This window comes from Girardinichthys multiradiatus, chromosome 3 (genome assembly GCF_021462225.1).
Source record: "Girardinichthys multiradiatus isolate DD_20200921_A chromosome 3, DD_fGirMul_XY1, whole genome shotgun sequence".
Classification (NCBI taxonomy): domain Eukaryota; kingdom Metazoa; phylum Chordata; class Actinopteri; order Cyprinodontiformes; family Goodeidae; genus Girardinichthys; species Girardinichthys multiradiatus.
Genome location: NC_061796.1, coordinates 35,030,813 through 35,054,086, shown reverse-complemented (window position 1 = coordinate 35,054,086; position 23,274 = coordinate 35,030,813). Strand labels below are relative to the sequence as shown.

Below are 23,274 nucleotides of genomic sequence, written 5' to 3'. Positions count from 1 at the left end.
TCAATGGCGGCCGTTGTTAGCGTCTTGCAAGCAAAGATACCCTGCGATAAACATTTGACAGTGACAGATATTTAAAATGAATATCTCACAGTGTGACAGCTGCTACGACCTAGGCCCACTAATCTGCCAATAGAATAAAAAAAATGCCACATTGCAAAAAAACAGCATCCTAATTTGGGCTTTTTCCCCAGCCACAATCACATCTACATTCTCCTCCTTTTCAATTTCTTCATATTTTGAGGCACAGAAATGCCACGACAACAAGGGCTGCATACAACTATTGCAAGGAGAAAATGGGGCTAAACAGTTTGTTAGTAATCTTTTCATCCATCCATCATTTATACCCACTAATCCTATGGTTGCAAGGGAGCTGGTGCCTGTCTCCTGCAGTCAATGGGCAAAAGGCAGGGTACACCCTGGATAGGTACCCAAGTACATCACTTTACAGTCAGACTGTGGGAGAAAGTTGAGTACCCATGCGTGCACGGTATAACATGCAAACACCATGCAAAAAGACTAGGGATGGGTACCTTACACATTTGAACCGATACGGTACCGATGCCCGGCACCTGGGAATCGGTACTGGTACTGAACGGTACCAATTTTCGGTACTTTTGTGTGTGTTTTTGTGGTAATAAATGTTACTTCATTTAATAATAAAATCTCAAAATCTTTCAATTTAACATTTATTTCTCAATATATAAACTTTAATATATCAAAACAACATCCAGCTGTTTGTATTGTAACATCTTAGTTGTTTCAAACATTTGTTCTCCTATGTTGCTGGCTGCAGACGACGAGTCGCGAACAGATCCAGGCGTGCCAACGGTGAAGGCTGACTCTTCAAATCTTGTTCTTAACCAGGTGCTTCCTTAGATTAGAAGTATTCCTGCTACTGGCCTTGCACTTCATGTCACAAATATTGCAGCGAGCGTAATCTGCATCACATTTTGAAAAGTAGAGCCATACTCTCGAGCGCTTTCTATTAGTCATGCTTGCTTTGTTGACTGTACCAGCGGCTACTGACGTCAGTATGCTCTTGGGCGTTCAATGTTCATGTCCGGCATGAAAATTTGCCCACACTTCTTCTCCCTCAGTGTCACAATGATGCGTTTAGGTACCGAAACATGGTACCGTTTGATTTTACTTGAATAGGTACTCTGTAGTACCGACGGACTTCGGTTGGTTCCTATAAATGTACAGAATTCAATATCCGTCGCTAAGAAAGGAGCCAGAGTTTAAACCCAAGACCTTAATGCAGCAAGGCAATAGTTCAAACAATTGTGACACTGTGCAATCCTGCTTCTTTCAGAGGATTTTTATGAATTTCATCTGGAAATAAAGGTCCCAGAGTCTGAGGGAAGAAAGGAAAGAGAAACAGTCCAAGTTGCCTGAGGTCCAGTGTGACATTTTCACAGTCAGTGAAGATTCTGGGAGCCATGAAACATGCTGGTGTTGGTGCATTGTGTTTTGTCAAGGCCAAAGTCTCTGCAGCCATTTACCTGGAGATTTTAGCTCACTCCACACTGCTCCCTGCTAAGTAGAGATGCTGATTTTTCAATAGGACTATGCACTCACCCACACTGCCAGAAGTACCATAACCTGGTTAAATGATCTTGGTATCACTCTGGCTGATTGGTTAGCAGTTTGTTGTCAAGAGAAAGATGAGAGGCACCAGAGCCAACAATCCAGACAAGCTGAAGGCGCTATGAGGGCAGTTTGGGCTTTCTTAGCACCTCAGCACTGCTACAGGCTGATCAAAGTCCATGCCACTCTGCACTGATTCGTGCAAAAGGAACCATGACCACGTATTGCACACATGTACTGTACCACGAAAGAGATTTTTCCGGTTTTTTAAATTTTTGTATATAAAAAAAAAAACTTATTGGTGGTATGTAACATTATAATTTTTCATAAACTAAATATAAGGTTGCTTTAGTTGAACACCATATTTATCAAAATGGACAGAAATAAAAGCTTAAATTATATCACTGTGTGTAATGAATTTTTATAAATTATATGACCTTCACTTTTTCAATTGGTAAAATAAATTAAGAGTTTCGATGATCTTGTTTTGAACCCTCTATTACAACTGATGTTTTAGTATTTTATGCTGATCATACTTTATTGTAATGATGTTTTCAAATGGCACTACTTTATGGAGCTAAATTGGGGCCATATAGTTTGTTCAAACGAAAAACATTTGAAGCTGAAAAATTATTTTGAGATTTCCCATGCTCTCAACATAAAGCAAAAGAACCGCCAGACTAAAGAGCGGGAATGAAACCACATGCAAAACGAGCAGGTATTTTCCAAATATCCTTGCATAATTAAGCCTGGACTTGTTTTCACATGGACTGGACTCGGGTTTCGGTTTCTGGTGCATTTTTGATTAAAATGTGTTTGGTCTTCATTTAGTAAAGTGACTCACAGCCAGGCAAACTGGCAAACGGGCAACCAGGAAAATCCCCGGTGGACCGATGGTTTAGTGGGATGGTGGTTCACCTTAGCCCATGAAGTGAACCACAGACGTGAACCACCGTTTTATATATATATATATATAAAAATCTCCGTTTGTGTCTGGTATCCAGCAGAGGGGTGCGCAGTGCGCCGGTGGTTCCCTTCAGCTGGTGGGTTCACCGGCCCACCGCCCTGCACAGACGCAGTGCGAGCGCAACATCAAGTACGCAAGAAGTGACAGTTTCTGGGGCGCTGATATTTTGCTGGACCATTGTGCCCTAAACTATGCCATATCAACCTGTTAAGGATAACCTTTATTCATATGACTCATAGCAGTTTTTCCTATTTATACCATAATGATATAAAGCATAAGTTCTAATGTTTCCTTTTTGTTAGAATAGGATAAGAATGCTCATCGACACACATTACAAGGATAAATGGCCCAAGGTTTGTCATGAATGACCTGTGGCTGGGGCACTGGGTTTGATGGTGGAGCAGGCTGTAACTGGTTTGATAAGAATGCCACAGCACACTTAGATTAAGGATGGACACCAGCTACTACACAACCTATGAGATAGATACCACAATGGTGACACAGAGTCTACTGATAAACACTGAGGGAGGGGACATCCATTGCATTGGAGTGCCAGATATAAATCTACATGTGACCTTCTATCGGGGCTCTTCCTCATCCTTTCACAGATGGCGACGGTCCGAGACAGGATCCTCGGCGCTGATCTCTGTAATCATTCCTCTGCCTAAATTTAGATTAAAGTAGCTGAAAGTTAGAAACTGTTTGAGAGTCGTTCCTTTAAGAGTCAGTGTTAGATAGAGTGTGATCGCTTCTGGGGACCAAGGACCAGAGGAACTCTGAGAGGTCTGACCGCCAACAAGGTGCGGTAGCTCGGACAAACCTCTCCTCTGCTCCAGTCAGGCAGATCAGCTCTGCTGCGCGCTGGCGAACAGCTGATCTGTAACACATGAACATGCACTGCAGGATGGCCAGCTGAGCTGACAATGAAGAGCGGAGACCAGAAAATAAAAACCCGGGCTTCTAAAACAAACAGTGGCACTTATTAAAAACTATATACACTGCTCAAAAAAATAAAGGGAACACTCAAACACATCCTAGATGTGAATGAATGAAATATTCTCATTTAATACTTTGTTCTGTACAAAGTTGAAAATGCTGACAACAAAATCACATAAATCATCAATGGAAACGGAATTTATTAACCAATGGAGGCCTGGATTTGGAGTCACACACAAAATTAAAGCGGAAAAACACACTCCAGGCTGATCCAACTTTGATGTAATGTCCTTAAAACAAGTCAAAATGAGGCTCAGTATTGTGTGTGGCCTCCATGTGTCTGTATGACCTCCCTACAACGCCTGGACATGCTCCTGATGAGACGGCAGATGATCTCCTGAGGGATCTCCTCCCAGACCTGGACTAAAGCATCCGCCAACTCCTGGACAGTCTGTGGTGCAACGTGACGTTGGTGGATGGAGCGAGACATGACGTCTCAGATGTGCTCAATCAGATTCAGGTCTGGGGAACGGGCGGGCCAGTCCATAGCTTCAATGTCTTCATCTTGCAGAAACTGCTGACACACTCCAGCCACATGAGGTCTAACATTGTCCTGCATTAGGAGGAACCCAGGGCCGACCGCACCAGCATATGGTCTCACAAGGGGTCTGAGGATCTCATCTCGGTACCTAATGGCAGTCAGGCTACCTCTGGCGAGCACATGGAGGGCCGTGCGGCCCTCCAAAGAAATGCCACCCCACACTATTACTGACCCACTGCCAAACCGGTCATGCTGAAGGATGTTGCAGGCAGCAGATCGCTCTCCACGGTGTCTCCAGACTCTGTCACATCTGTCACATGTGCTCAGTGTGAACCTGCTTTCATCTGTGAAGAGCACAGGGCGCCAGTGGCAAATTTACCAATCCTGGTGTTCTCTGGCAAATGCCGTTTTATTTATATATATAAATAAAACGGTGGTTCACTTCACAGGCTAAGGTGAACCACCATCCCACGAAACCATCGGTCCACCGGGGATTTCCCTGGTTGCCCGTATGCCAGTTTGCCCCTGGCTGTGAGTCACTTTACTAAATGAAGAACAAACACGCTTTAATCAAAAATGCACCAGAAACCGAAACCCGAGTCCAGTCCATGTGAAACCAAGTCCAGGGTTCTTTTGCTTTATGTTGAGAGCATGGGAAATCTCCAACACGGACTTAAAATGCTGTGCAAATCAGTCAAGATCATATTTTCTCCTCTTAGATTCGCGTCATGTTTTCACGTAAGCTGCTTCTATCGATGAAGCATGTTATCTTTCAAAACCAATCACATATATATAGAATATCGATGATGTATTACAGATAATCCCAGTTCCCACGGTCCCTAAATGCAACAGATGGGAATATGTTGTTCAGCCGCTGTGTTGAGCTGTCAGTCATTATTCCGCACCCCGTGATCTGAGGCCCCGCCCCCCACGCCAAAACAGGGCCAAAAGTTTGAAGCCGAAAAAAAAATCTACAAGTTCGAAAAAAAAAAAAATTTAAATCTGAAAAGTAGTTTTGAACTTTTTTTTCCCAGTTTCACATCTTTTTTTTTCAGTTGCAAAAATTTTTTTTTTTTTTCCAGTTTTCACATTTTTTGGGGGGAGGTTCAAAATAATTTTTCAGGTACAAATGTTTTTCTTTTGAACAAACTCTATGGCCCCAATTTAGCCTCTTGCTGGGTGGAAATTGACGCACGTTTTGTGAGAAATGTCCCTTGGGAGACTCCTCCATTTCGTAACCAGACAGGTCAAAACCAATTAAAACTCCAAAAGGTACGAAATAACGATGGAGCCAGGTGGCCAGCACCCGTTTTGTTGTGGGGTAAATAAAGAAGAACTTATTTTTTACAGTTTTGTCTGAAAACAGATTACAACTGTCTCTTTTAAACTTTGCGCAGCTGTTTCGGCCTCAGATGTGATTAAAATTACATCAGTGCGTCAATTTGAGCTCTCAAGTCTGCCAAAGACAAAAACAACATCTAAATCATGTGATATAAACCACTTACCCACAACATGAAGACGTTTTCCAAGTAGTAAAAGCCTATGGAAATATGTGCGAAGAAAACCAAAAGATAGTGACGCTGTGAACTGGGGCCATCTGAACCGGATGTGACCCAACATCTCCTTATTTGTCGCACCTGTTTTCCTGAATGAATTAAGTCATTTAGGTTCAGATTCCCAATCATAGCTATTGTTCCTGATTTCCGTTGATGCATTTTGGTTGAATTTAGTTACGTTTTATAAACCAATTCCTAGTTTCTGTTTTTTATTTTTATTTTACATAAATATGTTGAAAGTGTCCACAATAACCTAGCTTAACAGAAACAAATAACTTCCTCACATTTTATTACTGTTCCAACCACAGGCTTTCAATGTCTTTTGATAGTGTGATAGATCACACACGAAGGAGCACATCATTTCCCCCTCCTTTTTTTCAGATACGGATCTGAATAGTGTGGCATGCTTTTTATTCACGCCCCTCTTCATACTTGTTTACCAAAACAATATTAATGGTAACCAAATGCCTAAACAAAGCCAACATACCTGGTAAACAGAGCCTGCATGTGTGTAATAATAAAAACTGTGTTATAAAGGACATAGCAAACATGCTGAAGGAGACGTTCTGGCCAGATTCTGGCTTACATGCAAAAGTCAGGCAGGGACAGAGGAGATGGTCGTAGTTGATGGGGAGCTGGATGGAGGTAACTACAGGGCAATACTGGATGAAAACCTACTCCAGGCTGCAAACAGGACTTGAGACTAGGGCAGGGCTGAGCTATCTCTGTAGTTATGCTGCTATAAGCTTAGGCTGCTGGAGGTCATAATGACCACTTTCACTCTCTTCGCTACATTCTCATACTACTCTTCAATTTTGGCTTATTTGCTGTTATTTCAGCTTTTAACTTTGTTCTCTCTTTTCTCTTCCTAGAAGCTACACCTGGCCTGACTCTGTATCTACCTGTGACACCTTCATGGAGAAGGGCATTGTCCAAGCTTCTGCTGGCAACAACTTAACGCTCACCTTCTACTGATAATCCACATGGCCCTGTCTTTCAGTGTTTAACCCTTTCTCTCTTCTACTGACTGAGCTTTTACTGTGACAAACTCTATGTGCTCTCTTTCAGACTCTAACCTTGAAAACTGGCTCAGAGTTTATCTGTCCTTTCTTTCTAGATGAAACGACTAAAGGAGCTACATCCATTAACATTTACTTTTCCTTCCCATAGAAAGTACTCTTGGATCAGTGCTTCTTTGTTCTTTTTGTGTCTCTGCTCTGTTCTCTCAAACCCCCAGTCGATCGTGGCAGATGGCCGCTCACACTGAGCCTGGTTCTGCTGGAGGTTTCTTCCTGTTAAAAGGGAGTTTTTCCTCTCCGCTGTCGCTACATGCATGCTCAGTATGAGGGATTGCTGCAAATCACTGACTGGATGCAATCTGCTGGGTTTCCTTAAATAGAAAAAAACCTTTATCCAATTTGAATAAATAACTGATTCTAACTGTAGTGTTCAATGGTTAGTTATTAATTGGTATGCATGTGCCTGACTTGAAATCTATATGATTCGATTGAATTGACTTAGCCCCTTTTAATGTTACCCACCTTTCACACAATGCAACAGGAAACAACACTCTCCAATTATTTTTACCTCCGCCTTCTTCCCTCCCTGTTGGTTGGAGTAAGGGGGAGTCAGGTTTAGCTTAAACCAGCTCAGTTATGGTTGAGTTGCAAACACATTCTCCATTTCTGCTACCTGTGACCCCTTTTCTTTTCCAATGGTTATAATCAGTCTGACAGAAAGAGGTGCCCCCAATCCTTGTGGTTTTTAGTATAACAATACCCATCAGTGGGCTCTACTTGGACACCCTTTATCAGTGTATTATTTTACTTAGTACCCCTACACATAGCCCATTCTAAAATGGCCAAACTCTAACACTCAGTAGTTTAATCTAACTTCCCCAACAACCCTATGCCATTCCAAACCCTTTGTGAAGTGCCTTGAGATGACATGTGTTGTGAATTGGCGCTATATAAATAAAACTGAATTGAATTGAAAATTAAATAGATGTTCACCTTCCAGCATGACCCTAAACATAAACAATGACCCTAAACATACACCCAGAACTATGATGGAATGTTTTAGAGCAAACATTATACCTTGTTAGAATGGCCTATTCATTCAAGTCCAGACTTCAGTTTAGAATCTGTGGCGTGTTTACAAATGTTCTCAATCCAGCCTCACTGAGCATCAGCTGTTTTGCAAAGAAAAACGGGCAAATATCTTAGACTCTAGGCGTTCCTGTAGTTGTCCCAGAGCACTTTTGCAAACTGTAGTCTAGCTTTTTCTTTAAATGGCTTCTTCCTCTCTGAGTGGCGTTTCAGCCCATATCGGTAGGGGACTTGTTTTTCCTCTGTGGATAATGTAACTCTCTTAATAGCTGCATTTTCTCAAGGTCCTTTGCTTTTTTTTTTTTCTGGGATTCATACCTAAACATGTTCGTCTTCAGGACACAGGGCCCATTTCCTTCCTGAACAGTATAATGGTCAGACATTCCCATGCTGTTTGAATTGTTTTTATTTGGGCTGCACGGTGGCGCAGTTGGTAACTCTGTTGCCTTGCAGCAAGAAGGTCCTGGGTTTGACTCCCGGCCGGGGGTCTTTCTGCAAAGAGTTGTCTCTGTGTTGCCCTGCGATGAATTGGTGACCTGTCCTGACCCTGCCTCTTGCCCGTAGACTGCTGGAGATAGGTATCAGCTCCCCTGTGACCCACTATATTAAAAAATGCAGTATAGAAGATGAATGAATGAATGACTGAACTGCCACATGTCATCTCAACAGCTTGCATGCCAATAACTCCATCAATAAACCAGTATCTTCTGCTGAGGAGCATCTAGTGTGGTTAAGGGACCATGTTGTTTGGTTGGGGTTCCTTTCCAGTTTTATCGTTTAAATCCTCAGAAAAAGATTAGATTGAACTCTTTGACTCATGATATTGTATGGTCTGAACAGCCCACAATGTTTAGGCCAAAGAGTGCAACAAAATTAAAAGTATGTGTTTAAATCATATTTGTCTTAGCAGGACAGGGGGGAGGGGACTGTAAACATAGGGTTTTCTTGTGATTAAATAAGATAGATGGGCAGATAAATTGTCCATTAGTGAAGAGCCTGCACAGCAGTAGTGCTTTAATGCCTCTAAAAGCAGCAAGCTTTCAGGTACATCAAGGCCTTCAATTTTTCTTGAACTGAAAATCAATTCCAGATCCTCTATCTAACCCCCGTAAACCACCAGAAGGCTATATAATTACAACATTTAATGTTCAGTATCATAATCACTGTCACTGACATTGCCTGAGATGTATGTTGAACTTTTTGTGACCCAAACCGATCAATTTTCCTTACATTTTCTTATTATAATCATTTTGAAACAATACTTGATTTTCTTCTAGCGTTCAGGTTAGAAATTAAATAAATCTTGGCATTTTATGATAAAACCTCCAGGGAAAGGCTCTAAATAACATCTATCGAGGCACAAAACTCTTCTGGTATTTTCTTTTTCCTTTTTTGTCACAGTCAGGTACATATTTTAGGATGAGTTAACTTTAAGGCAATTTGTATTCCATTTGACTCGGTGTTTTCACTGCTGAGCCACTGCTCAGGGCAGCCCATCAGTGAGTCAGTCTGATGGGTGTCTGTAATTTACAGAACAGAGGAGAATAAAGAAGACAAAATTGTTGAATTAGTCTTTTTAGTTTCGGATCTGACAGCATTTCCTCTGAGAGAAGGTACATCTATAAAGCACTTAGGAAGCTTCATGAGCGACAAAAGGACAGTTTGTATTCAGAGAAAGCCACTTTGTGGTGGCTCAGATTCTGAGAAGAACTGGCCCTGAATTTGTTAGAAATAATCACAAGTTTCAGTTCAACTTTGCACTTCAACTGCAGATCATTTAGGCATCCAGGATTTTCAGAAAACTGAGTCAAAGGTACAGGAAGAGTGATATCTTCTTTCCAAATTTTATGTGACAACTGTTTTGAACACTGTAAACCCTTTAAGCTTAAAATCTTGATCATATACCTCCAGTATACAGTGAAGGGAAAGTGTTTTTCCCCTCTTTCTCCTATTTTTACTCATCAAACAAATGGTGTAAGAGATAACTTGAGTAAATAACAAATGCAGTTTTTACAGGATAATCAGAATCAGAATCAGAATCAGAAAAGCTTTATTGCCAAGTACGTTTTTGGACATACAAGGAATTTGTTTTGGCGTAGTCGGTGCAATACAATACAAATTAAACAGTACAAACATATCTACAATATAATATAAATATAAGTGCACAGTTTTAAGTGAGTGAGAGTAAATATAGAGCAGTATAAGATGCAAGAGCAATACAACAGTGCAGGTGATCATTGTGCAAGTAAAGCAGTGCAAGTAAGCAGGAGTCCAAGCTGAGCGTTAATGTAACGCATAGAGTTACAGGTTACAGGTGTCCTGTCAGCAAAAAAAGGGGGGGTGTGGGGGAAAGGGACAGTGTCAGTGTGGTTTCCGGGCTTTGTTAACCAGGCTGGTGGCAGATGGGAAAAAACTGTTCTTGTGGCGTGAGGTTTTGGTCCGGATGGACCGCAGCCTCCTGCCAGAGGGGAGAGTCTCAAAGAGTCTGTGACCGGGGTGGGAGGGATCAGCCAGAATCTTCCCTGCCCGCTTCAGGGTCCTGGAGGTGTACAGTTCCTGGAGCGACAGTAGACTGCAGCCAATCATAATAATAATAATAATTTCATTTATTCAAAGAAAAAGCCTTCCAATCCAGCCTCACCATAGCCAGACATGTAGAATATAGAAATCCTGTGATTAGAACCTGTTTTACAACATGAAGTAGGCTAGAAGGATTAAAAAAGCAACATTCCACAACACTGGAAATGTGCAACATGGATAATTGCCCAGGTTGGCATTAATAGGGGTCACATCAACATAACAGAAATAAAAGATTGCTCAGCTGTACCTGAAATTAGCTTTGCATTATTTAATTGCAAGTGCAGTCAGTGTTTCGTTACCCCATAGAAAACCTGCAGATAAAAAATACGTTTGAAAATGGACACCACAAAAATATCAATCAGAGTAACCCAAGTAAATGCAATTTCCTGTGTTCCGCCTTTGCCTAATAGACACATCAAATTGGGGTTTCTCAAAATGGCAGGTTATACATGAGTCCATTCATTGCTCTTGTATGGAGCTCCGCTGGCCAGTGACAGCCTAGTTTATCACCAGGATAAATGAGCCAGGGAATACAGTGTCACTGCTACCAACAGGTCAGGGTGAGACCAAAGCATGGATGCTTTCCAACCAAAAATATAAATGGTTTTCACACATAAATGTCCTCACAAAGCCCCTTTCTCATCCACCTACCATTTACTCTGATGGTTTTTTTGCCTCTGCTGCTAAAATTTCATCTGCTGTGACGGCAGCAGATGAAATTTGCTGCCGTCCCCCCCCCCCCCCCATCACACACACACACACACTCATCCAGAAAGCATCCTTGTCAGCTCATTGCTCGACATGCCGACACCCTGATTGTTCATGTACGAAAATCATTTTGGCAGAAAGCACAGTGAGTGAAATGTGGTGCTGCAGTGTGATAATGTTTGCAAGCAGTTAATAAGGATGCATCCCTCAACTGCGCTTTGTTATCAGAGCAACTCATTGTTTATCAGTTCAGAGTTATACACACAGACATAATGCATGGAGGGAGCAAGGGCTGTCACTGTGAGCCCTGTTTGTGATACTGAGTGTGTTTTGCGTTTACAGTCACCGACAGTCAGAACGTTTAAAGTCAGCGTAAGAACCTCTCGGTTATTTTGATATCCCTGAAACAGGCATTTCAAAAACATTTCCTGCAAAGTGTAAGGTGTCCTGTAAGCAACAACTGCTTTACTCTTCTCCAAACATTCAATCCTTGTTCCAACTCACCATGATGTTTTATTCAACAGCTAAGAAGCAGATGGAAAAGTCCATCTCCGTGTTCTGCTCATTGTAATACATCAAACATCTGGTTGGATGCATCAATCCATTCCCGTGTGTCCAGATTAATATCGTCACCATGCCTTCGAGTTGTTTTTTGAAGCACTGCTGCAAAATGTTTCCTGACACAAAGGTGTGGCCTGGCAGAATGTTTGATGTAAAGCAATGGGTTGAAGGGATTGCTTCTGGACTGAAGTGCAGACACTGGTGAGTGATTATAGAAATACGCAGAAATTTGTCTTTCATGGAGAGCCAGACATTTTTGTAAACAATGCTATAAACAATATCTCTTTAGCATTTCTGAATATCTGTCAAAGTTGTCCAAATGATTTTGTCTCTTGTTTTCAGTCCAGTGCATGACAATTGTTAGATTTATGTTTATTTGTTAGTTAAGCTATGGTTCTTCAGGCATAGAGGCTCCTAAACTGAAGGGTTTTTCCACACAACACAAAACAAAGCAAACTACTAATTTGAACAGCATTTGAATAGAAAACAAATAAACAAAAGCTAATGTTTAACGGTAAAACTTAGAAAAGACAAAAGTCACTTTGAAATGACAAAAAATGGAATCATTGGAAACAAACTGCCAAGACAAACAGGGTGATTTAAAACTTTTGCCCACCTTTTCTTGCCCCCCAAAACTTCAATCAGTTTAAAATCACAAGACAGTTTGTGACTCATATATTTTGGAATTAAATAAACATTTAAACAGGTACTATCTGTGATGGTTATATAAGCAAATTAATATCATAAGCAAATATTCTGCAGTTTAAAGTTTAAAAAGTAAGAGCTATAGGCAAAATGATTTGGCATGGATGCTGCTGCTTTTCGTCTGAGACAACTCTGCCAATGTTGATTCCTGGTTTACAAAGCAGGGAAGATGTTATGCTGTCAAAATGTCAAATATTTCTCGATAAAACATAGTCGATGTCAAAAATGAGCAATTTTCAGCAAACATTTGGTTAAAATAGTTTTAATCAATAAACTCACATAATAGTACCACATTTATTTACATTTCACAGACATTTTTAGTTCTGTGCTGCTTGTATTGCTTCATTTAGATTACACTGAGCAGTGGTAATATATAACCTCGACAATAAGCTCACCTTTGACACCTTTCTGAAGTTTTTATTATCTTTTTCTGCGTTAGATAAGACAAACTGTTCACACCCAGCCCAGTTGTGACCCGTCAGACCACATTCATAACTAAAACCATCCTACTTGTGCAACCAAATAAAGGTTGTGAAGCTGAAAATCAGAACATTGGCTTGCAAGGCACATCAGTGCAATAGTTGGAGGCCTTCAAAGCCCGAATTCAACAATTAGCCGTACAGTAAGATGAGGTATATGAGCCATGTAAATACGAGGGAATGCAATTGCAAACACACCATTAAACTGATGGAATGAGGCCACAGAAAGGCTGGATCTCCTTCCCCATGCTCAAGTTAAACCTGCCAGAACTTGATCCATGTACAGACTTTTACTTTGTGGGAGTAAGGGTGAAAAAAAGCAGAAATTACTGCAGCTAATGCAGCACTTAGTATGGAGATGGGTGTTTTTGTGGTTGCCTAGTGCCATCTGCTGGCATTTTTATGTATTTTCAGCAGACGATTAGAATAACAATCATCCTTTATTCACAGATAACACAACAAGAAATACCGTATTAGCTCATGTCTATCATGTCTTAGCTTTTTAATGTTCTAAATAGGCATTTCAATGTTTTTGTAAAGGTGATGCTTAGAGTTTTAATATTGTTTTGGTTTATTTGGTGTTATTGTGTCTTATCTGTGTCTATGTTAAAGCACTTTGTCTCACCCTGTGCATGAATGGTGCAATGCAAATGAATGTGCTTTTCACACTTCAAGCAGAGAAGTTGCATTTTATACCTTCAAAATGCCAAATGACCAGAAAACTCTTCCAGTACTCAGAAGTAATCATTCGTGTTGCAATAGTGAAAAATGCCATTTAAAGGTCCAAAGGGCGATCAGAAAAGAAAAACAGAGAAATCTTTATGCAGAAAACATTAATGAGCTCTGATGATGAGAGACCATTTGACAAACGGATAACAGTGATTCAACTAGAACAAAAATAAAAACCAGATGAGGAAGACCAGTCTATTTGAAGCACTTTCAGGGTTATTTCTCTGACTACATGTACATTTTCAACAGTGGGGAAAGTATTCCGCTATTAAATGTGTGTTCAGTCCACTGTGTTAATGGTCTGTGAAGACAGAAACACAAAGATGCATATTTGCTGTGTTCTTACCTTTAATGGCAAAAGATGTTGGCAGAAAATAGCATATCTTACTTTAAAATTGGATTTGATTTGGAAGTGTATGGAAAGAAGCAAGAGGTTAAAGCAGAGAGCTTTTAAAGTGTATTTAAATCCCAAAACACAGAAGGAAAAGCTCTAAAAATAGCTAAAAGCATCACGAATAATGTGTTAATGAAATGGTGAAAGCATAAGGGAAGGATTAGCATCTTCTCCAGTTAACATCTCCAGGCTTCCTTGGATGAACACACATGAAGACACATTTTCCTCATGTTCTTTACAGCAGGTCTGTTTCTATCACTCAGATGGTACAGATACATTATCTGTTGGGTTGACAACAATCCTTTCACCTGTAAAACAGTAAGATCATTTTGGGCTGAGAAGCAAAGAAATAAAACATAACAACGGAACAACCTGGCACATACAGGAATTTGGTAAAGTAATAATCCCCATCTTCAGGTACAGAGTTCATTAATTAGTCCTAAAGAGATGATAGATGCTGCATAAATCTTTGGCATTTACAGCTTTGCTGCACAACAGTTGAATTTATAGCACACTCCATCATTTCTCAGCAAATAACCTTTCAAGAAGCTTTCACTGAGTAATTATGTTGCAGTGATATTCTCAAACACGGAAAAAAAATTTACTTGTGCTACTTAGTGGCGCACCCTAACAATTCCTATAAAACAATGTAACACCATGTGTATTAAAGATGCAATTTTTCTATGCTGCTCACAACAAAAACTAAATGATTTTTACAAGGGGTGCCCAGTCAAGCCTGGTGTCTATAAGATGTAATGGTTCACAGCCTCAAACATAAGGATCACTTACATCAAGGATTGTTTCAGCTTTCTTTCAACACTATCAGATGTAGGAATTGAATTCTCTTTAGGATTCACTAGGAAGTTTGAAAGAACAGTTTATTGGTTCAGTAAACTTGTCTTTAACAGCAAAAAAGCAGCTGGTTTTGTCCTAAGGCAAACATGGTCAGATAGTCTTAAACGTATTGATTTCAGGAATATTTGTTGTTTGTAATAAGACCTTAAAGTCAAATACATGTTTTGTTAACCACTCTGAAGTTGTATTAGATAAATAGGCTTGTAAAAAAAAAAAAGAAAGTTTGTTTAGATGACAAAGGATCCAGCAACAGGAGTCTGTTTTTAATTCTTCACATCCTGAATGCATTTTTAGGAAAACAATAAAGCGAAACAAATCGTTTAATTGATTGTGATAACCAGGAATAAACAGAGCACACAGGTTCATCTGAATAAATGAGAATATTATTGAAATATTTATTTATTTCAGTAACTCAATTCACTAAGTGAAACACACTACTAAACTACAGCTAATGAAAACAGGGATTTCTATTACATCATGTTTAATACCTGCTTAGATTACGTTGAAAAGGTCCCTTTAACTGCCAAACGAGCCTCATTCTAACCCATATTACAGGTTCCTGAGATGTACCTGCATTGAGTGCCGACACATTGTTTTCTCAGGCAAGTATTCATGATCTGCATACATGAGCTCTGATTTTACAATTAACTGAAAAATACATTTAAAAATAAATTCCCTCCATTGTATCCAATTTTGAGGGTATTTGTACTAGGCACCTTGATTGCCGAGCGTCGTCATCCCTTAGAACAATATATCACACATAATTACTCCACATAACACATCTGAGTCATCACAAATAATAAATATTCCATCATGAGGCAGACGTACAGGTGTGTTATAAAGTTAAACTTTAATGTACAGCGTCCGACGTACTTTACATGATGGCTGTTAGTTTTAGTAGTCATTACAATGAAAAGAGGAAAGATGATTTACAAGAAAGTGCACACATCATATAGTCAGCTTCTGACTTGTACATCAAATATTCAAATTCCAATCTTTTTTATGTACAACATATTCCCATATATGTGGATGTATGATAAAAAAATATCTATTTAATACAATATTTTAATTAGCAGGTCGAAGAGAAAGAAAGAATGAAAAGAAAGAAAAAGTGACTAAAATGGAAATCTAGTCCACACTGAAATGAAGTCATAACATTACAATTTCTAAGGTTTTACATGCCAGCTTCATTAAACTAATCACACTCCTTTAAGAAGGCCCATCATAAAGTACATTCCTCTGCCACTGATGCACAATGTTTACGGTACACTAAATTAAAGCTATTTATTGCTTTCTCCAACATCTGTGTGTTTTAAATCAAGGTACTGCTTTAATTAACTGCTCTGCATTGTGTAAAATAGTAGCTACAAAGGGAGCCAGATAAGGCAAAGTGGAGAAAGTCGAGGTAAACAAGGAAGAAAAATATCCCTGGGTGGTGATGACACTGTTGGGACTGTGTTGATGACACATGCGTGTCATCAACACAGTAAATCCCACCTGTTATAGTTGCAATAATCATCTGTAAAGTGAATGTAATGAGCTGGTGAATGGGTCAAATGTTATCGTTTTTGCTTGATTTAGCCCAAATCAACAAGTAATTGATTTGATGCATTTGGCTCATGTGGGAAATGTTTCTAAAGCTGAAAAATGACAAATACCCCTCTAAATGATTAAAGTTTAGTGTCTGAAAATGATGCTAGAGGAATTTGGTTTAAACATGTTATGCATGTTAAAGATTGTGTTGCTGAAACTTCAAGACCTGAAAGAACCAGGAAATATCAATCAAACGGTGCTTTGAAACAGTTTATGCCTTTTGGTCAAACCTTAAATGTTTCAGATAACTGAACCAATTTTTAAAATTAAAAAAATAATCAGAGTAAATACAAAATGCAGTTTGAAAATGTTGATATCATTTTGTTTTAAAGTTAACTTCAACGGTCATAGTCAGAGCCAGAACTGCAGAATTAAAAAAACTATAGAAACTGTGACATGAAGTAAGCTAGCTGGTCCCAAAAAGCAAGGATCATAGCAGAAACCAATTCACTGACATTTACCAACCTGGAAAGAGTTACAAAACAGTGAACTACAGCGAGAGCCATGACCAACAAAAGGAATGACAATCACCCATCTAGGAGGTCACAAAAGGACCCAGAAACAGCATGTAAAGCACTGCAGATCTGATTTGCTGCAGCTAAGGTCAGTATTTGTGATTCGACAGTAAGAAAGATATTTGGGCAAAAATGGCATCCATGCAAAGCTTCAAGGTGAAAACCATAGCTCAAAAAAAAAAAAATAAATAACCCAATTACGAAGGCCCGTCTCACATTTACCAAAACACAGAGATGCAATTTTTTATTTTGTGGGGCCTGGCAAGTAATGTGTGCATCTGGCATTAAACAGACAGCATTTTACCAAAAAACCATCACACTGAGAGTCAAACATGGTGGTGGTGGTGTGATGGTCTGGGGCTGCTTTGCTGCTCGTCAGGCCATCGATGCGGGACCTTCAGCTGGGTTATGCAGCAGGACAATAATCTAAAGCAAACCAGCACATCCCTTTCTACGTGGCTCACAAAAAACAAACAAAATGATGTTTTAAAGTGGCTTAGTCAAAGTCTGGACTTGAATCAGATTGAGATGTTGTGGCATGAGTTTAAACAATTGAAAAGGTTCATGGTTGAAAACCTGTCAATGTGGAGGCAGTGGAGTGGGCTAAAATTCCTCCACAGCAAAGCAAGAGACTAATTGCAAGTTTCAGCAAATGTCTGATGACAGTTACTGCCACCACGAACCAGTTATTATGTTTGGAAGTAATTACTTTATCCACAGCTGCTTTAGATAGATTTCTTCCTTTAGTGAATGACATCATTAAAAGACTGCTTTTTGTACTGACTCAGGTTAGCTATGTCTGATATAAAATGTTATTTGATGATCTAAAACATTTCAGCGACAAAAAGGCAAAAGCAGAAGAATCTTGTGAAGGGGGGACTGTACACAATACAAGTAGATTGGTGAATGGATAAATCTCCAGAAAACAAACTTTGAATCCAAAACATGCAGACAGTGACCTTGATTTAAAGACAGTTATTGCTTAGTTTGTGGGTCTGATTGTACTCACTTTATCCAGGAAAGCAGTTTAAATACAGGAACACTGTGACTCAGCAAAAAGCTCAAGTCAATCTTTTTTTCAGTACTCTCTTCTTTTAAAAGCAAAGCTCAAAGTTCACCGTTCAAGTAAACATGCAATGACACAGTCACAGTAAGGGTGAACTTCTTGTTTCTAAAAGCAGAAAACCTCGACATCATATGAAGCCAATAAAAAAACAACAAAAAAAAAACAATGTTTTTACAATGAAGCACTTGAACATGTAAAGCACACGAAGTATTGTAAAAGGCAGAAGCGTAAACGAGAACAGCGAAGCTCCGGTGGATGCTGGTGAGGCAATAGTGTTGACGAATGCAACAAGTTGAAACAATTCACCACTGTGGAAGAATATCCAGTGTTTACATGAACAACAGGACGAGATCATTTGAAAGAACACAGATGGTTTAACTTAACTGAGGCAACATGTTACATTAAATCTGGATACAGTAAAAATGCTTTAATATAGGCTTTATGGCTTCTGAATAAAGGATTTGTGAACCAAACATTCCTCTCCAAGGTATGTGAGAATGTTTGCCCAAAAGATTCACTGGTAATGAAAAACAAAAGTATGAAAATAGTTTTGTTCTCTCTACTTTAAAACTAAAGTCTTTGGAATCATATGAAGTCATCTGGAAAATTTTATTACTGAAATCTAAACCCTAAAATTTTTTGGCTCCCTCGCAAGTAATATAATAACCACACAGATCGTCTCATTTTAATCCAAACAGCTGCACATACTGAAAAGCAAATGTAGGTGTAGGCGTGCGATATGTCCTGCAGGATTCGTGAGGAAGAAGAGGTTTAAAGATGAATAAACTGCCTTTGAATGGCTGTAATGTTGAGAATGGTTCTAGTGGCACAGATTCTCAGAGCATCTTGTAGTTGGAGGTTGTTCCCTTTTTGTTTTTAAAACGGCCATAAATTTAGTCCTCGCTGATTTATTTGAGCGTTAGTGCTACAATCTCCACAGCAAGCTATCTATGACATAAATTATAAAAAACTAACTTCTCAGGAATTTGCAGATTTAATCTACTTTCTGGATTACAAAATCCGGAAAGACTCGGTTGTCACCAACACCTCAAAAAAACCAACACTTAATAAAGCTGTCTGTTCTGCGGTCTGCTTGACCATGGAGCCTGTGTGATGAACATGTCGTTACTTGTACCCGTCCACTAGGGTCTATTAAGATTCTCAGAGAACGTCCGTGTGCAGCCCAGATTTTTAGGACTTCCTGGCTGTGTGCAATACTAAACTCCTAAGGAGGCTGTAGTGAATCTGTGGAAAGCATGCTTGTCAGCGAGGTCCACGCAGCTTGCATTCATGGACCTGGAGATGCATGGCAAGGCCTCAACTCCCAGAGCTGCCTGCCTTACCCCTCCTATATGACCTTGCTCAGGAGTGTTGCAGAGTGGGCGCAACAACAAAAGTCTGTGTTTTTCAGCAATAAAATTATAACTATGATTCTTTCACGGCGGGTTCCTCTATAACTTATGTTAAGTCACACCAACCTCTGTGCAAAGGTGCAACTCTTACAAGTTGTAAATATATTTTTCAGAGGCAGACTTCCACCTTCGCTGTATTTTTGGCAGAAGAGAGATGAACAGCTGCTCCGATTGATTAGGATTACAACCTGGAGCTCTGCGGCCATAGCTTCTGATTTTCTCTCCCCACAACGGTTACACTCTGAAACAAGACTGAAATCTTTCTTAACTCGGAGTAAAGGTCCAACATTAGCAGGTGTTGAATTAATAAATCTGACACTATACCCTTCAGAAGAGCATTGTAAACATGCAGCAGGACATGATGTATAAAGTCTGTTAATGATACACATTTCTAGAACACATACATAAATGATTTAAAACCCAAAAAATATTTACTCTCTCTTTCTCCACAGACAACTGAAGGCAGAAATCTGCCTTTTATAACTGGTAAAGTCAGCTGAATAAATGAGCTGTCAATGATTTTAACCTGGGATGCCTGAAATGTTACAAATTCAAAATACTCAAAATCCTTCCTCCACAAAACTCTAATATAAATGCTCAAGTTAATATTAAATGTACTTCCTCCCAACTCTTTGGGCTAAACCCTGAGAATTAATTTTTACTCTGGTAGATAAGAGTGGAAACAGAGATGTTAAATTATGGTCCAAGACAACTTATTCTTGGAGGGGATTAAATGCACCTTTAGTCAGGAAGTCAAAGTTTGTCTCCAGATTTGGGTGAAACACTAATTAGTGTAAATAAATGAAATTTTACTTATAACTGATGTCTTTAAACATCAGTTATAAAATCTGTAAATTAATTCAATCTTAGCTTTAGTGCCATATTACATATCACCTATAAACTATAAAAAAGTAAATACCATACAAGTACAGACAATGTGGGGCAACCACATTTATAACAAGTAAATATTGTCGTCAAATCAAATTGAATCAATTACCTATGATTTGTCGTTCTGTTTATATTTATATCATTATTATAGAATAAACCAGTGAAGATGTTAACAATTAACAAGAATTATATAAATAAAAGCAATTTTTTGGAAATAAATAAAACAACAAATCAATATTTAGGTTTTGCAAATAAACACTTGGCAGATTTGTCATATGAAAAGCAGAATTGTGGGCTCCAACAAACTAATAATCAAAAAATGTAAACTGTAAGAGTTGTTAAACTTTAATAAATGGTGGAAAATGTCCGTGTCATCCAGCAGTTTCTGTACAGGTAAACCGTTATGATTATGATGGTTATACTAACATGACAGGACTCTTATCAAACAGTTGGGATTATATGATAAACAAGTTAATAGCTAGGCTGTGCAAAAAAATTCACGTGGATTTATTTTATTGTCCACTGCTTTCATTAATGCCCATGTTTGATGTTTCACTTCACCTTAATAATTGGCATGAGTTAAATGACTTTTAAAGGGTATAGAAAGACGATAGTATCTTAAACATCTATACTGCATAGTATTAAATATTTTTGCCATGAGAAGCAGGCAGTCTGAGATTATAAAGCATTCATAGATGGCCGTACAAACTGAAGAAACATTTTAAATATTTGATATGAGAAAATGGTTGCTAATGCGCACTTGGCCATTCAATTATGTAGGGAATAAAAAATGTTTTAAAAATCGCTTGAACAACTTTTAATCAGAGCTGAAAAGGTTGATATTAACTGAGGTAAATATCTGTAGAAGTAATTTTAATTAAATAAGGGAGCGGGGATGATGGTAGCTCAAAAAACTGTGCAAAAAAGCTTCTCCAACATTCAGACAAAGTCTGTTCTTAAGGGTCAAAACGCATCAACCTCCTGTAATAAAAAGGTTTCCATGTAATTAATGCTTCCGTCATAGAGAAAGGCTGCAGTTTTGAAACATCTCTCAGTAACTCAGAAGCCTCCACTAAATACAAGTCCAGCTTCGAATCCATATTCCACAGTAATGGATTAGACTGATTCTAAACAGATGATGGTGAAATTAAAATAAAAAAGATTTAGATGTCATTTAAAAAGAGGCAAAGAAAAAATGCATCTGGAAAAAAGTCTAAAGTGAAAAAGGCCAAATGTTTGAGCTACATCTAAGTGTTTGTATATCCAGCAATTTCAAGAGACAGGTTGATGCAAAAATCTCAAATCTAAAGTTCAAAGCTTGAAAATAAAAGTGAACATATTTCTTTTTGTTGATTATATTTAGGTCTACAGGTCCTGCATGTCTCACAGAACGTGACTTTAAAGACACAAGATAAAGACTGATGCTGAATATTAAAATGAACATAGTCTAACACTAAAACAGTCCAAAGCTTTGGTAATGCATAGTTCTTTCCTGAATGTCTGAGACGGTCAGCTATGAAATCTACCTTCTTCCAGCTTTTAGGTGCAGCAGCAAATTTTGACTGCCGTCTACAAAATAAGGAGCAATGACAATAATAAGGTAATGGCTCTTTTGCCTTCAGGCTCTTCCTCTTGCTTTTTGTTTCTGGTTCTTACAGCATTTGCAGTTTGAGCTTTTTTGATAGAATTTCAACCAGAGCAACAACTCAGCTCTCTAACGTGTACCGTGCTGCCAGATTTGTCTGCTCTGCAATTTAAGGTAGGAAGGGTTCATCCTCATCTTCCTCCGCACCGGGACCGGGGTCGCTCAGGCACCTCATCAGCTTCTGCTGATCTCTCCAGTCATCTTTCTCTTTCTCACCATGTTGGTCTGATCCACTCAACCCTGGAGGAGGCTTCATTATCAGGCCTTGTTCCTCCCCCCGGTCAGCCTTTCCAATCTCATCCAACAGGTTGACAGAGTCTGGGGACTGTGGAGACGCCAGGTCAACCTGGATGATGGGCATGGCATCTGACGCTGGCTTTATGTTGTAAGCCTGGGGATCTGCAGGAAAAACAATTACATGATTATTAGGATGTTAACAATTTCAAAGCCCTAATATTGCTGACATATAGTTTATATCATTCCATCAGCATGCATGAGCATAAACAAATGAGACCAGATATTTATATACACTATATAAACGGACAGTCATACTTTTATAACTTTTTCTAGTTTAGAGGAGTATACGTTACCGAATTATTTCTATATGATAAATGCCAGAATAATGAGATTTATTTTTGGTTTCTTTTCCCAAGTTCAAACTAGATTACTGTGCCCGTGGACATACCTGTGGATGTATTGTAAGGAAACACTTTAAGCAAACTGCTTCCTTGTGTGACATCAAAGAATTATAATCAAAAGAAAATCAGCCAATTGATAAGAACGTTTTGGACCTCCACGAGTCTAGTTCATTTTTGGTACAATTTCCAGATGCCTTAAGGCGCCGCATTCATCTGTTAAAAAATGGTATGCAGGTATAATGACCAGGGGATTATCCAACCAACGTTTAGGAAGGAGAAGGGTTCTATGTCTAAGAGATAAACATGTTTGGGTACAAAATGTGCATTAAGCCCAAAACAAAAGCGAAAGACCTTTTGAGATTGCTGGGTAAAGCTGGTAAGAGAGTGTAATTATCCACAGTCCTGCACCAACATGGGCTGAAAAGGCCCCTCTGAGAATAAAAGTCATTTCTCCGAAACAAACATAAAAAGCAGGATTATTAGGTACTAAAACTGAAGTGTGTGGCCATAATGGCCATTGTTACATTTAGAGGACAAAGCAGGAAGCTTGCATGTCTGCGAACAGGAAGTTGCGGAAAGCTGAGGGAGGGGCAGCCACAATAAAGATGGGATCACAAGGAAAGAACATTATTTGGAAATATTGAAGCAATATCTCAAAACGGTCAGGAACGTAAAGCTAGGGCACGAATACTCCTTCCATATGGACACTCAACCCAATCATACCAAATAAATTACAAAGTGGCTTAATGTTGTGTAGTCACCATCAAAAAGTGCTGATCTCATAGAATAATTGTGGGGGGGCTGAAAAGGT

At 39.1% G+C, this 23,274-nt stretch overlaps 2 protein-coding genes across 4 annotated transcripts in view; both read right to left on the bottom strand.

The window, feature by feature from the left end:
• Nucleotides 1–5,668, bottom strand: part of LOC124865620 (mannosyl-oligosaccharide 1,2-alpha-mannosidase IC) — a 308,583-nt gene extending 302,915 nt beyond the window's left edge. Inside the window, exon 1 of one of the 2 annotated variants that reach the window (XM_047360863.1) lies at nt 5,537–5,668. In XM_047360863.1, coding sequence (XP_047216819.1) covers nt 5,537–5,545 — 9 coding nt within the window. In that variant the 5' untranslated portion in view covers nt 5,546–5,668. The remainder of the gene's footprint in view (nt 1–5,536) is intronic. The other variant, XM_047360861.1, reaches the window with a different exon arrangement.
• A 9,863-nt stretch (nt 5,669–15,531) lies between these two features.
• slc9a1a (solute carrier family 9 member A1a) overlaps nt 15,532–23,274 on the bottom strand; it is a 48,807-nt gene continuing 41,064 nt past the window's right edge. For both annotated transcript variants that reach the window (XM_047360708.1, XM_047360709.1), the window contains one exon: nt 15,532–22,224. In XM_047360708.1, the coding sequence (XP_047216664.1) occupies nt 21,935–22,224 (290 nt within the window). In that variant the 3' untranslated portion in view covers nt 15,532–21,934. The remainder of the gene's footprint in view (nt 22,225–23,274) is intronic.